Source organism: Quercus suber, unplaced genomic scaffold, assembly GCF_002906115.3.
Source record: "Quercus suber isolate HL8 unplaced genomic scaffold, Cork oak 2.0 scaffold_657, whole genome shotgun sequence".
Classification (NCBI taxonomy): Eukaryota; Viridiplantae; Streptophyta; class Magnoliopsida; order Fagales; family Fagaceae; genus Quercus; species Quercus suber.
The window spans coordinates 325480-340116 of record NW_027070098.1 but is presented as its reverse complement, the minus strand read 5'-3'; the positions used below and the strand labels follow the sequence as shown (position 1 = coordinate 340116).

The following is a 14637-nucleotide window of genomic DNA, read 5'->3' as shown; positions in this document are numbered from 1 at the left end:
TATATATATATATATTTATCAAACAAAAATGAAACAAATTATATATTTATACATGCAGGTATAGAATTCAACTTGTTAGGTTCTAATCAGATTTGCAGAATTCTGTACTTATTAAATTAGGTTCTAATCAGATTTGCAGAATTCTGTACTTATTAAATTAATTTCTACGTTTAATGGAAACTCTTTTTTTTTCTCTTTTGGTAACAGCTTTCATCCAAGTTAAAGATCATTGATCTTAGTTTGTCCTTTGACCTTATTAGGACACCTGACTTTTCAGGTGTTCCCATACTTGAGAAACTAGACCTTTCTCGTTGCGTTGGATTGGTTGAGATCCACCCATCTATTGGACAACCCAGCAAGCTTAGGTATTTACATCTGGAATTTTGCACTTCTCTTACCGATCTTCCCAGCATGTCTGCTGAAATGCAGTCCCTTACGGATCTTAATCTTGAAGAATGCTCAAGAATTAGTTCGTTTCCAAAATTTACTGGAATCATGAAAAGCCTATCAGAACTCAAATTGGGTGGGACTGCCATTAAGAAAATACCACCCTCATCAATCGAGTGTTTGACTGCCCTTACTTTATTAAGTCTACGTTACTGCGAAGATCTCGAATGTCTTCCTAGCAACATACTTAATCTGAAGTCACTTGAAAAACTCGATCTTTACTATTGCTCAAAATTAAAATCTTTGCCAAGGCTTCCATCAACTGTAAGAGTTATAGATGCTAGGCAATGTGATTCCCTAAAATGGTCACTAGCACAGCTCAAACTGAGTAAATGCTCACAACCTTTCTCCCAGTGGTATCAGCTTGATGAGAGATACATTCCAGTGGAATTTAAAATATTGTTCCATCTCCTACAGGTAATCTCTCTCTCTCTCTCTCTCTCTCTCTCTCTCTCTCTTTGTTAAATAATAACAATTAACAATAGTTGTGTTTTGGGTATAGCTACAGGGACTCCTCTGTCGTAAAACCGTTTAAGGAACTTCTTCCAAAAGGGAAGAGGATGGATCAAGAACTGAATTTCAGATAATTTCTCCTTCATGTTTGACACTACCAGAGAGGAATTCAATAAGCATAGAGCTGCCTTCAAATTGGTATAAGAGTAAATGGATAGGATTTCCTATCTTTGCATCACTACCATATCATGCATACTGGGGTGATGTTATTAAAGCTCGTGTGATAGCCTTGGTGATATGCCTCAGAATCATTGGGCCTTTGAACTTTTTACTGCCTTTTTTTTTGATAGGCAACCTTTTACTAACTTCATAAATCTTAGACAGGATTGTTGCCTGTTGTATTTGTCTCGTGATGAGTGGTTTGCTACTGTTGGGAATGGTAAATGCAGTCAGATTAAGGTTACATTTACCATTGATGTGTTCAGTTGTGGGGTTACTTTGTTATATGAGCAAGATGTGGACGAGTTCAACCAAACAAATGCACTATGTTTAATTCAGAGACTTGGGGAAAAATCCATCTATAAATTAAGTGGTAATGACCTTCTCAACCATCCTTCCCATTAATGTCCAATCCTATTCTATCTTATTTTCTTTCTAACTAGACATCTGGTTTCATCACTGGCAAGTCAAGTCATTTTTCTTTTTCTTCCTTTGGCTCACCATGCTCAAGCAATTCCAATCTCCCTATACTTTTTGAGTTCCTTAAAATTAAACTTAAATTATTATTATTATCATACTAACTCAAGTTTTCATATATATATGCAGTTGGTGATGATGATGATGATAATAATGATGATGAAATTTAAGGATTTGCTAAGGTAGATGTTTCTGTCCTATTATGGCATCCCATTTGTAACTGTTCAAGTATTATGCTAAATTTCATTTTCATTTTGTGTAGTGCTGGCAAAAGTAAGAGAAATTTTCGTCATAAATTTTTGAAACATGAAAACTAGAGACTGCATAGTACTTCCTTCTCTACCATATCTTTACTGAATATTGATGAGTGATTTTTTTTTTTAATTATAGTACCATACTAACTCAAGTTTTCACATATATACACATGATAACAATTGATGTCTCTAGAAGATGATGCTCATGTCCTTCTTTTACTTCGACTGGCTGCTAAATAGTGAAGATTTTCATAGCTTGAATATTTCCCTGCAATTAATAAGTCAACAAACATTGTTGGAAGCTTCAACAAGATGTAACCTTCTTCCATTATTTCTAGGACTTGTCTAGTTGCTTGTTATGGGCTTATGGCCTAACTAGTTTACTGTTAATATCTTTCTTCAAATTAAATCAGCATATCAGGCCAATGTAGAATTCGTGATTCTTCCTTGATATTGCTAAAGGAATCTGCTGAAAGCATATAGAAATTGATGTCAATCTTGGAGTATATTATCTGTTGTATGATCAATAAGTCCTTTGACTTGGATGTAGAGACAGGGTCTATTGTGCAAGCATTCTTACTTGCTCATGAAACAAGTTTCACTAATTGGCAAAAGCAAGTTACCATAATTGTTCCCCCACCCCATCCCCTCCCTTTTCTTCTTCTTACTGCAATTTACCATGTTTATGCTCAAATCCTATAACTATTTCAGACCAGAACAACTGGTCTCACATCTACATTTGGTTAAAATTGGTGGAATTTCTAAATTAGTTTGGAATGCATAGTTGGATTTTTATTGATGTTACAAGTGTCAAAAGCCAGAGAGAGGACACAATTGAGAGAGATTCTTGTAGCAGATAACAAAACAAAGAGAGAAATTTGTGTTTGTTTTGAAATATAAAAATGATCTTATAATTCCTTGGTCTATCTTTATATCAAAATTATGCTACAATGTAAATGATATCATTATGTTGGAATGTAAATAATGATTAATATCTTGTTACTAGTGATCCCTTTCTATTCTCAATGACTTATAATGAAGCACAATTTCGTTGTATCCGTGCAACCCTATTCTACATGTGAGTGGAAGAGAAAACAAAAGCATAATGCAAAAGGGTTACATACTTACATAGTTCTAGAGCAACAGTCCGGGCTCTCACATAAGGGGTGGACCTAATGGGGGTACTCACGTGTAGAGCCAAACCCCTATGTGAGAGCTCTGAACACTGTTTGAGGACTACGTAAGTATTTTCCTAACCAAACAAAAAACGAAACGCGTCAAAATAAGAAAATAATCACATAGTACATACCCTGTGGTTGGGCTGCTTCTTCTTGTTTTTTGTTGTGGGGCTGGTGGAGGTGGGGGTTGGTGACGTTGTCTACGTGTTTCTAGATCAGCGCTATGGGAGAACACATCTTGATAAAGGTTTACATTCGACATGATAATATGCATGTGTGATAGTGTTATGGTCGCAGAAATCATTCAAGCTGTTAAAGAACATCCGATGACAATGACAATAAATTCATTGTCGTTGTTCTCCATAATCTTCAATGGGAGGAGAGCTTTTTTTATTTGCTGGACTCTAGAGTTTAGAGAGTGAGAAAGGAGAGTAAAGTAAAGTAGTTTTTCTTTGCTCAATTGCTAATAAATCGTAGCATCCATTTATATAGATCGGGAAGAACCAACAATTAAGGTTGTGACGGTAAGTTCTATGGCTTGGGTAGGATTAAAAATTCCCATTTCCACTTGACGACAATATATATATATATATATATATTAAAAATAAAAATATCACTTCTAGTATGCATGTAAACTTTAAACATAGGGAGAGAGGTGGATATATAGGACTACCACTACCAAATGCTCCATCAGGACCCTGTAGAGTGTGATTTAGGGTGAGTTTGGTTCAGTTTTTTTAAGTTGGGTTTTTTGAAAAAGTGGAGTTTTTAAAAAGTACAGTATGAATAAGTGTTTTTTCAAAAAATTGAGTGTTTGGTAAAGCTGTTAAAAAGTACTTTTTGAAAAAGCTGAGTGTTTGGCTAGAACTTATAAAAGTAGCAGTTTGAGTTGTAAATAACCGAAAAGGACAATGTATATATAAAAGCATCTCCAGCAGGTTAGGCAAATTTTTGTACTGTTTAGACAATCAACAGTGACATTTACCTTTTACCTACCCACTTTTTTAATATTTATTTTTTAATCAAATTTATTCTTTTTTAATATTTATTTATTCTTTTTCTATTCATTCTCAACAATTATATTTTTCAACAAAAAGTGTTACATTCACAATATTTTTTGCAATACTTTCACAAGAATTATAACAAAATCTTATATGGAAAGTTGTTACTAATTCTAATTTGAACCCACTACTGAAATTATATTTTTACTCACTAATATTAGCTAATTACTTAAAATTTATTGTGAAAATATTGAGGTGGTATTTTTAAATTGTGATTTCTAATTCTTTGCCTTTCTTTCATCCATACATTTCCTTTTTTTTTTTTTTCTCTTACATTTTGTCCACCACACACGTATACCCATAGGATTCCATCCTCTCTTTTTTTCCTTTACTTTCCACTTGATTCCAGAGCCTTCCTTTCTCTTTATTTCTCCAGCTCTCTCATTCTCTATTGTCTTTTTTTTTTTTTTTTTTTTTTTCTTTTTTTCTACTTGATTCCATAAATTCTCTAGCTCTCTCTGTGATACTTGATTCCATAATCTTGCTTGCCTTTTGGTGTCATTATCTTCAAACACACACAAACACGCATGGAGAGAAAATAGAAATCGCCTTTGCTCCACCACACCACCACTGTTGCTCATCCTCCTCACTGCAGAGTGCATGCAACCAAGGGTCATATCGGCTTCTAATGGGTTTCCTTGTTCTTGATTAGTTGTTGTTTCTGATTTTGGATTTGTTAGATCGGCTTCTATTTTTTTTTTTCCCTTGATCATTTATTGTTCTAATTTTTTTTTTCTGTTCTTGATCTGCTGTTGTTGTTGTTTTGATTTTAGATTTGTTGTTTAAATTATATCAGTTTTATGAGAGCAAGAATTTTTTTGCTTTTATTGTTGTGGTGTGATTAATTTTAAGATTATGTTTTTGAGTTTGTATTTTGATTATGCTTGAGTTTAGAACATTTGAGAGAAAGATGGTTTGCCCAAGATCAAAGGGTAAAGTTAGATTTTCAATAAAATGTGAAGGGTAATTTGGTAATTGCTCAAGATCGTCCAACGGATATATAAAAACGCGCACAGACTTTGCTCAAAATGGACCTTTGAGCTCCTTTTCCATCTGCATGTTCTCTTCACAAATCCAAAATGCAACTTTTTTCAAAAAGTTGCATTTTGGTCTCAGCTAAACGGGCTTTGAACATTGGCTTTTTTCAAAACAGGCTTTTTGAGCTGAGAAAGTGGAAACAAATGGGCACTTAGATTGGTAATAAAGGCTAATCTTTTATTTTTATTTAAGTATGTAAAAGTTGGCTTTTAAAGGCCTGATCCGTATTGAATTTTTTCCTCCAATCCTTTTGTTGTTGGTAAATATAGTCGCAGCAGGAGAGAGAAATAAGGAAGCCCACCTACTGGCTAGAGATTAAAAATTTTGTTACCAGGATTTGGATTAGAGGAAGAGGAACGTCCAAGCTTCTTCCTTCATGAACAACAGTCACTGGATTTACACTAGTTATAATATGAAAAAGCCATCTTTTGTTGGTTCTTTGAAAAAAGAAAAAAAATTGTAATAAAAAATGTACTTGAAAAAAATGGAGTTTAAGAATGCGTTTGAGATTGCTTTGTTAATTCAGTAAGTTTAGACACAATACAAATTTCACATGTGAAAATGATGTTAGTGATAATCTTATATAAAAGTTATGTTGCAATAATCACAATTTGTCACCTCATATGTGAAAAAATCTCATACTGAGTGTAAAGTTTTTTTCGTTCGTACTAGTAGTCATCCACCACAACTTTTTAGTATTACTTGTAATATTGATCAATACACTCAACTATTACCTTAATTCTCAGAAGTTCAAGAGATAGCCCAACATAAATGGCATACTTGTGATGCCCTATGTCTTGGCATACATGTCATATTTCTATTGAGGATTGAAACCTAAGACTCCAAACATAACTTTGTCCAAAAAAATATTATTACCCTGATTCCCATTGAGTTAGGCGGAGTCCAATTAGATCGTTTTCTCTACAGACCACAGTTGAGAGCTCAAGAGACAGCATTAGTAAATGAAGTGAATGGCAAAAAACCATTGATGTTGGGTGTATTGTAGATAAAATAATTTTTTGAGTTGCTAAAATGTATATTTTTTAAGACGTGAATGCTTTGAGGGAACTATCCAATTGACTTTGAGCTAGGCTAAGGAAAATGGTTAGGAGGAAGGGCCATAACTGATGACATTGTACATAATTTTAGGGTCCATTTGATTGGGAGGATGAAAAGTGGGAAGATAGAAAATAGAGAGAGAATGGAAAAGTGGGAGGATAGAAAATTTTTAGTTTCTCTCATTTGTGTTTGGTTGGGAGGGTGAAAAAGTGGAGAGATGAATTTTTTTTTATTGGGTTGAAAATAAAGTTTGTATAAATTTGCTATCATGTTCCTATTAAATAAAAAAAAAAATAACACATTATACTTGGAAAAAATATGTATAAATGGACACTTCATTAAAGTTAAAAAAAAAAAACATAAGAAAANAATTTATAATAGATAACATGAATATACATACAATTTAAACTTTGGCTATAAGTTGTGGGTTTAATAAAAACATTTAGGGTTATAGGCATGTTTGGTAAAAGTGAATTTTCCTAATATTACAAATAAAATCACAACTTTTACTACAATTTTTTTTTATGTGGCATACTGTAACTAACTGTGCACATATTATACCATACATGGTAGTATATTATTTATCTGAAGATCTATAATAAGTAAACTAGTAAAGAGATTTTCCCGATGACTAGTAGTAGTGAAGACCAGAAGTCAAAGCCCAACTCCGTGTGGTGGTGGGAACAGTCAAAGTCCAAGTCAAAAAACCCGCCAGCCAACTAACCAACTACCAACCCCCCGTACGCCTACAGTCACCATACATAACGACGTCGTTCGTTCCCTTTTCCCCCACAACAACCATTACTACCTCCACTGAATTCCACTTTCCCTGAAAAATCCCAGAAAACAAAATTCTCAACCACCACTAAAAAAAAAAAAAACAAATTCCCCAAAATCCTCTCCCCACCAACATTCCCCCACATTCCTGATTTCCCCAAGAAAACAGATTCCCCAGAAAACAGAATCCAAAAAAAAAAAAAAAAAAAAAAAAAAAAAATACAGTAGTGGCACTGGTAATGGAGAATTCAACTCAAGAATCCCAACACCAACAAAACTCGATAACCCATGAGGCCCCATACCCACTCTACTCCCTAGCGATCTCTCCGTCGCCAACTCGGTCCCACCACTACCGCATCGCCGTCGGCAGCTTCATCGAGACCTACAACAACCGGGTCGACATCCTCAGCTTCGACCCGGAGACTCTCTCTCTCAAGCCGCTCCACCCTTCTCTCTCCTTTGACCACCCGTACCCGCCGACGAAGCTCATGTTCCACCCGACCTCCACCACGTCGTCGTCTTCTCCCTCGAACCCTAACCCTAACCCTAACCTCCTCGCCTCCTCCGGCGACTTCATCCGCCTCTGGGACCTCCGCGACCACTCGATCGAGCCCCTCTGCGTGCTGAACAACAGCAAGACCTCCGAGTTCTGCGCTCCGCTCACTTCGTTCGATTGGAACGAGGTCGAGCCGAAGCGAATCGGGACGTGTAGCATCGACACGACGTGTACGGTCTGGGACATCGAGCGCTGCGTCGTCGAGACTCAGCTGATTGCGCACGACAAGGAGGTTTACGACATTGCGTGGGGGGAGGCTAGGGTTTTCGCTTCGGTTTCGGCCGACGGCTCGGTGAGGATTTTCGATCTGAGAGATAAGGAGCACTCGACGATCATCTACGAGAGTCCTCAGCCCGATACGCCGCTGCTGAGATTGGCGTGGAACAAGCAGGACTTGAGGTACATGGCGACGATTCTGATGGATAGCAACAAGGTTGTGATTTTGGATATCCGGTCGCCGACGATGCCGGTGGCGGAGCTGGAGAGACATAAGGGTAGTGTGAATGCGATTTCCTGGGCGCCTCAGAGTCCCAGGCATATTTGTTCGGCTGGGGATGATACTCAGGCTTTGATTTGGGAGCTTCCCACTGTGGCGGGACCCAATGGGATTGATCCAATGTCGGTGTACTCTGCCGGGTCGGAGATTAATCAGCTGCAGTGGTCTGCCGCCGTGCCTGATTGGATTGCCATCGCGTTTTCGAACAAAATGCAGCTCTTGAAAGTTTGAGGTGCGGTGACCTTTTTAAATTTGGATTGTTTGAGATTGATTTATTTTTGGATAAACACTTGTGCTGCAATGTAATGCTTAGTTTGTGTGTTCTAGGTATGTGAGTTAGTTTTTTGAATGTGTATAGTACCTCATGTGGGTTGAATGAATTGAATTTGTTAAGTGAAAATTGTTTTGGGATTGTTGAGGAAAAATGAATTTTGGTGTTTTCTACTTCTGGTTGATTGTAGTTCTAAGACTTGAAATTCTGAGACTTTGTGGTGTAACTGTAATATTTTGTGGTCTAACCTCTCAATTTCTTGGGAAAAGGGGGCAACGTGTTTGATCCTGTTTTCTTTACAATGTGAAATTTATTGATGAGTTCTGTTGCCTAGCAAACCCTATTCGTGCATGAAATGATTTACAACTATGAGAGCTGTGAGAAATTCTACAATATAATTCAATAGGGTGGTTGCGAGCAACATTTGCTTCTTGTTGTGTCTTTTAGTGCTCAATGTTTTTTTTTAGCTCACTTAATATGGTATAACAAAATGTTCTTTGGGTTCCTTGCCTTGTTGATTTCTTTTGGCACTCGACTTATCAAAAAAAAAAAAACTTTTGGCACTTGGCCTTATTTTTGGGTCTCATGGTCTTAGCGTTGGCCTTATAACTCACCAAGACTACCAGACCTCAATTCTTTGCCGTGTTTGCCTTTTTGTCCATGCTACACTTGGCACTTTGACTTTGACCCTGTAAGGCCACAGCCTTGATGCATTTGGCCTTGGCTATACTATTATTCAAAGTGACAATAAGGCTTTTGGTCAGTTTTTTAATTGGTTAGTTACACAAGCACCCCTTGGGTCTTGAACCCCCAAGCTTACCCTCCATCCCCTTATAAAGGGAGGAGGAACTGTCATTTGAGCTAGAGCTAATTGGTTTTATTTTCAAATTAATTCTCTTGATGATAGTGACAATACTAGCAGCGCTAAAGAAGAGTAGTTATGACTATTGCAGTGCAATGCTTAATCTGTGATGTTTGTACTGGACTTTGATTTTGATGTATTAAGCAAAACTGCAAAGGATCAACATGCTTTGCCTGTTGAGTTTTTTTACTCTCCTTATCATGTAAAAAGATACATTCCTGTGTATATTTGTTTGATGAGTTCTTAATTATTCTAGATTTTTCATTATACATGAGGATTTCTGTGGAATTATTTTGGTATATTGCTGCGATTCAATCAATACCTTGTGGTCCTGGGAGTCATCAGCATTAGGGAGTTGGATTTGGGCTTTAGTTTCATTTCTGTAAGTGGAAAATGTCCCTCGTAATTCGTTTAACCTTACTGGACATGTATCACTATTAAGTATTAACCTGCCAACATCAGAGGCTTTGTAGTACAAGCTGCGTTATGGCCTTTAATATTTCTTTGGCAGCACCCCTAAACTTAGAAAAGAATATTCATTCCCTCACTAAGAGAGATGGGATCCTTATTTGTGCTTTATTATTATTTAATTAATATACTTTTTCCTTGCATTAATTATGAAATGCATATATCATTAAGGCCTGGTACTTCAATCTGCATTGTGGCCTATAATGGATCATAAGATCATTAGGTTACCGCTCTTTATTTAACTGCTTCTTTTCTCTCATCTATTCTAATATTTCTAAATATTAATATGTTCTGATGCCAATGTTCTCTTCTCAGGTGTTTAACTGTAGAAGTCATGACCTATAGTAAATCCTAGCATTCCTTAACATTTTTATGGTATATGTGCTTTAAATCCATTTGATAGTTCACACCATGTATCTGATATAACGTTGAAATGATTTTTCCACGGTCAAACATTCTTTTTTGTTTCTTGGTTCTTCTTCTTCTTCTTCTTCTTCTTCTTCTCTCTCTCTCTAATTAAACAGTCATTTTCTTTTTCCTTTTTTAACACCCCCTCCTTTCTTTGTGTCATTATTTCTAAATGAAAGGAAGTGATCCCTATTTAATGAACTTATTTGAACGAGGCTGTTGTTTCATTGAGCTTGTAAGGTACAGTGGATGGCTGTAATACTGTAAAGAATAATAGGCACTCAAAGTTATACATGGGACTCATAAGTCTGATACCTTTACATGGATTTGTTTACAAGGCTATATGTAAAAAATAAAAAGGAAATTGTTTACAAGGCTGATTAAGCTGCAGTGTGAAATATTAAATTTTCTTTTTTTCAATTTTTATAGTTTCCTCTATCACGAGCTAACAATTGACAAGGCTGGCTTGGGTTGCAGTTTAAAATATGAAATGTTTTTTTCACAGTTTCCTCTATAACACGAGCTAACACATTCAATTTTGGAACATCTTTGTGTTCATGTCTGGTTGCCTAGCTCCTTCTATAGTTTACTACTTTACTGATAGAATTGTGTCTTGATTAGCTTGCCTAATGGATGAGTTGCCCCAGAAGACCTAACTTTGGCCTTGCTTCTATTCTCTTTTACTAACGAAACAATAAAATTACCCCGTCATCCCATTATCTCATAAATCCCTACAAATTCCATACCATCTGTGGGTCAAATCTCAAATTTAAAATAATAATAATACTTTTAAAAAATTTTATTTTGTTTATTTATTTATTTAGTCAAATTATATTTATTATCATGGATGATACATTACACATTGATTGTGTATTGGTATTAGTGTATCTAGTGTGTTTTGAACTCACCCTACAGTCACTTTTATGGGAAGAGAGGAAAGAGTAATTTGAGTTAAGAGTTCATGGGCTGGCCATTGAGTAATTTGCTTCTATTTGAAACATTAGCAAGAATGTTTTTACATGTTAATATTCATACTTTAACAGCATATTAATTATCCTAAATGCTCTCATTGCTCATTGGATAAGTTTGCATCTTCCTATTTTGCAGATTCCTTAATGGTGGTGAGGAAGGTTTGCAGCCTAATAGTCTTGCCCTAGCTTGATTTGCCCTTACATTACAGCTAGTGGATGGAAATATCTCTTCTATTACTGGTGAGGGATCTCTTCATTCTCTTGTAATGTAAGGAATGCAGGTCTCTTCTGTGTTTAGTTCCTCATTCAGTTAATTGGATAACATACTCTTACTAGTAGGATGTAGGTGCAATTCATGTATTTTGGACCAATGAAAGCTAACTGTTATAGAGTGTTCACCATTCCCACTTTAGATTCTTGTTTATCCTGGTTGAACCTTATCATTTTTTTTTACCACTTCATTTAAATAATATTTCTTTATTATTTTTTATTATCTCTCTCTCCGTCTCTCTCTTCTCTGAACCAAGATAAAAATAAACTCACCCCTCATCCACAGCCACCGTCGACCACCACCGCTAGCAAATCCAAAACCACCACCACTACCACCCACAACCCCCACATCATAACCCACCCATAGCCACCAGAAACCAAAGATATTCAGAAACTGCCACTTTGTGTGAGCTAAGCTTAATCATTTTCAATACAAATTCAGGATTTTAAAAAAAAAAAAAAAATCCCTCTCTATGTTTCATTCAAAAGAATCTAATACACCAAAAAAATGTTGAATCAATATGCTAACAATAGGCAAGACAGAAATAAGGCTTTCAGTAAACCCACCAGAAGAAATTCGTATCCAAAAACCACAACTCAACTCAAAAAGAACCAAACCTCGGTCTCATGCTCACTGCACAACCCAGAAAAATGAGATTTCAAACAACTGCAACTAACTCTTTAATAGGAGTAATTAATAATTCATTAACAAGTGAGTTCCACTAATTAAATTTATGGTATTACATAATTAGCCCATACGCCTATATTTTTTTAATAGAAAAAGTTAACAAATACCCCCTTAAGAGCATTGGTTTAAAATATATTTTTAGAAACTTTTTATTTTTTTGGAAAGAAAAAACTTTTAATTTTTTTAAAGACTTTTTATATTTTCCATAAAAATGATATTTAAATTTTCATAAAATTGTTTATTAACAATTACCTTAAAGACACCTGTTAACTAAACCAATTTTTTTTTATAACTATAAAATTTTTATAACCAAATTCTCTTTTTTAACTGTTGGAATAAAATAAAATAAAATAAATAATATACTTTGTAGCATACCTGAATTGAAAATAGCTCCATAAAAGACCAGCGAGTCAAGTAAAGGAAGTACAGCTGGAGGTCTCAAATTGATGATTGGAGGATTGCTTTCTGGACCTCTTGGGTTAGCATTGATCATGTCTCTCCTCTAATCAAATAATCATTGGGTCTAAACTGGCACTCTAGCTTTTGATCCTAATTTTTCTCTTAAGCCCAACCTTTTTCTTTTTAAACACAATGAAGGCCGACAAATAACAAATTAACAATGCAGTTCACAATGGTTCTAGACCATAGAATGGGGCTGGAATAGTTATTGAAATTGCCCACACAGTTTGGGCCCAAACCTATGACAGTCCAACATTTTTAATTCTGACTCTTGTACAGAGACTAGGGAGTAGAGTGGGTATGGGGCCTCGTGGGTTATCGAGCTTTGTTGCTGTCGTCGGGATTCTTGAGTTGAATTCTCCATTACTACTACTTCTAGCTTCCTGTTCTTCTTTTTTCTTTTTTCTTTTTTCTTTTTTTTCTTTCGGTGTTTTTGTTTTCTTGGGAGAAATAAAAAATGTGGGAATGTTGGGAGAGGATAGGGATTTGGAGGTGGTTTTCTTGGGTTTTTTTTTATTGGTTGAGAATTAGGTTTTGGGATTTTTCGGGATAGTGGAATTTAGTGGAAATGTTGTTGTTGTTGGGGAAAAGGGGAATGAACGACATCATTTATGTTTGGTGACTATGGGTGTGCAGTTGGTTGTTGGCAGGTTGTTTGAATTTGGCCTTTGATTGTACCCACTACTATAGTTGTCAATATCGTACGATACGCAATACGTATCATATCGTGTGTAAAAAGTTTCGTATTGTATCGTATCAGCGCATCGTAAGTGTTCATAAATTGTATGATATAGTGTGCGTATCGTATAAATCGTATTGTATCGTGAAATCTTACGATACATATACAAAGGCTTCAAAATTAGATTTTTTTGTTAAAATTTGTACTTTTATTTGAATCTAACAAGTTATTAGACTTGTTTTTAACACTAAATTATTAGGTTACTTAATTTGGCTTAATAAAATAACATATTCATATGTTTTTTCCCCCTCACTTTCTCCTATAAAATTTGGACTACACAGTACACACTTACACTTCACTTTAATATTTGCAAGTTTATTTTCTATATGATGAATAAGATATTAATTAACAATATAATTATTTTTTATTTTTGTCATTATTTTTATAAGTCCAAAAAACTAGAATGCCAAGAAGATTTTTTTTTAATTATTAAAATAAAAAGAATAAGAAGAAATAGTAAAAGTTAATGACGATTTAAGAAAATTTTAATGAAGAAATAAGTTTGCAAAATGATAAACATGATGATAGCATTGACTTAGATGGAGTTTATGAGGCAATATGATGAAAATAAATTATTATTTTTGGGTCATTTGTAATATATTATCACTTTTGAATTTAAGCAATTTGAATGTGTATGTTATAAATGCATGCTAGTTTGATTTATTTAGCTAGCTTGTTAAATATTATTACATAAATTATGAATAAATTAATCATTAATTGAATATATTTAAAATTTAGAATGGATATACCATTTTTATATGTATATCTATAATTTTTTATAAATTTTATTAAGCGTTTGAGTATCTTACGATACACGATACGATATGATACATGATATAGAAAAATCAAAAATCGATTCATGATATAATTCACGTTTTGACAACTATGCCCACTACCCACCTCATGGGAGTTGGGACTAACTTCTAGTCTTCACTACTACTAGTCTTCGGGAAATCTTTTACTAGTTTACTTATTATAATTCTTCTAGCAAAACATCTACTACCATAAAAAGTGGTTGATTTATCAAAAAGTGACAAATAGCCAATTACAATCTATCACACAAAGGAGTTGTGGCAAAAGTTGTGAGTTTGTTTGTGGTACTAAAAAAAATCTCTTCTTTTATCATAATTTTTATGTCACAACTTTTGCTATAAGCCTATAACTGTGACTTGTCATACTGAAAATAAATATGTGTCACTTTTACATATAGCTTACATGGCTGGAATAGTTGAGAGAGATAAACCCTATAATGGGTTTTCAAAAAGACTAATACTTCTCTCACAAACTATTAATGTAGCAAATTTTTACTAGTTTTCATTTGAACCCACTACTAATATTACTTTTGTACTTAACAATAATCATTCGCCACATCAATACTTTGTAAAAAAAAAAATGTAATTTTAATATTTTCCTTTCAAAAGTTGTAACTTTCACACGTATTAGTCTATAGTTGGAAATAATAGGCTTTGTGGAAGATATTCATATA

General features: G+C 34.7%; 1 protein-coding gene and 1 long non-coding RNA gene across 3 annotated transcripts; both read left to right on the top strand.

Moving 5' to 3' along the window:
• Positions 1-214: 214 nt before the first annotated feature.
• Positions 215-2346, top strand: LOC136064287 (uncharacterized). Of its 2 annotated transcripts, none has more exons than XR_010625927.1 (3): positions 215-864; positions 956-1492; positions 1726-2346. It is a non-coding gene; the product is annotated as an uncharacterized LOC136064287 (long non-coding RNA). The 2 variants fall into 2 exon arrangements; XR_010625926.1 differs by having other exon boundaries at positions 950-1492.
• Positions 2347-6964: 4618 nt separating this feature from the next.
• Positions 6965-11407, top strand: LOC112037413 (protein TRANSPARENT TESTA GLABRA 1). Its single transcript, XM_024070228.2, has 2 exons — positions 6965-8247; positions 11132-11407. Exon 1 carries the CDS (start codon positions 7203-7205, stop codon positions 8244-8246), a length of 1044 nt encoding a protein of 347 aa, XP_023925996.1. The 5' UTR covers positions 6965-7202; the 3' UTR covers position 8247; positions 11132-11407.
• The last annotated feature ends 3230 nt before the right edge of the window (positions 11408-14637 follow it).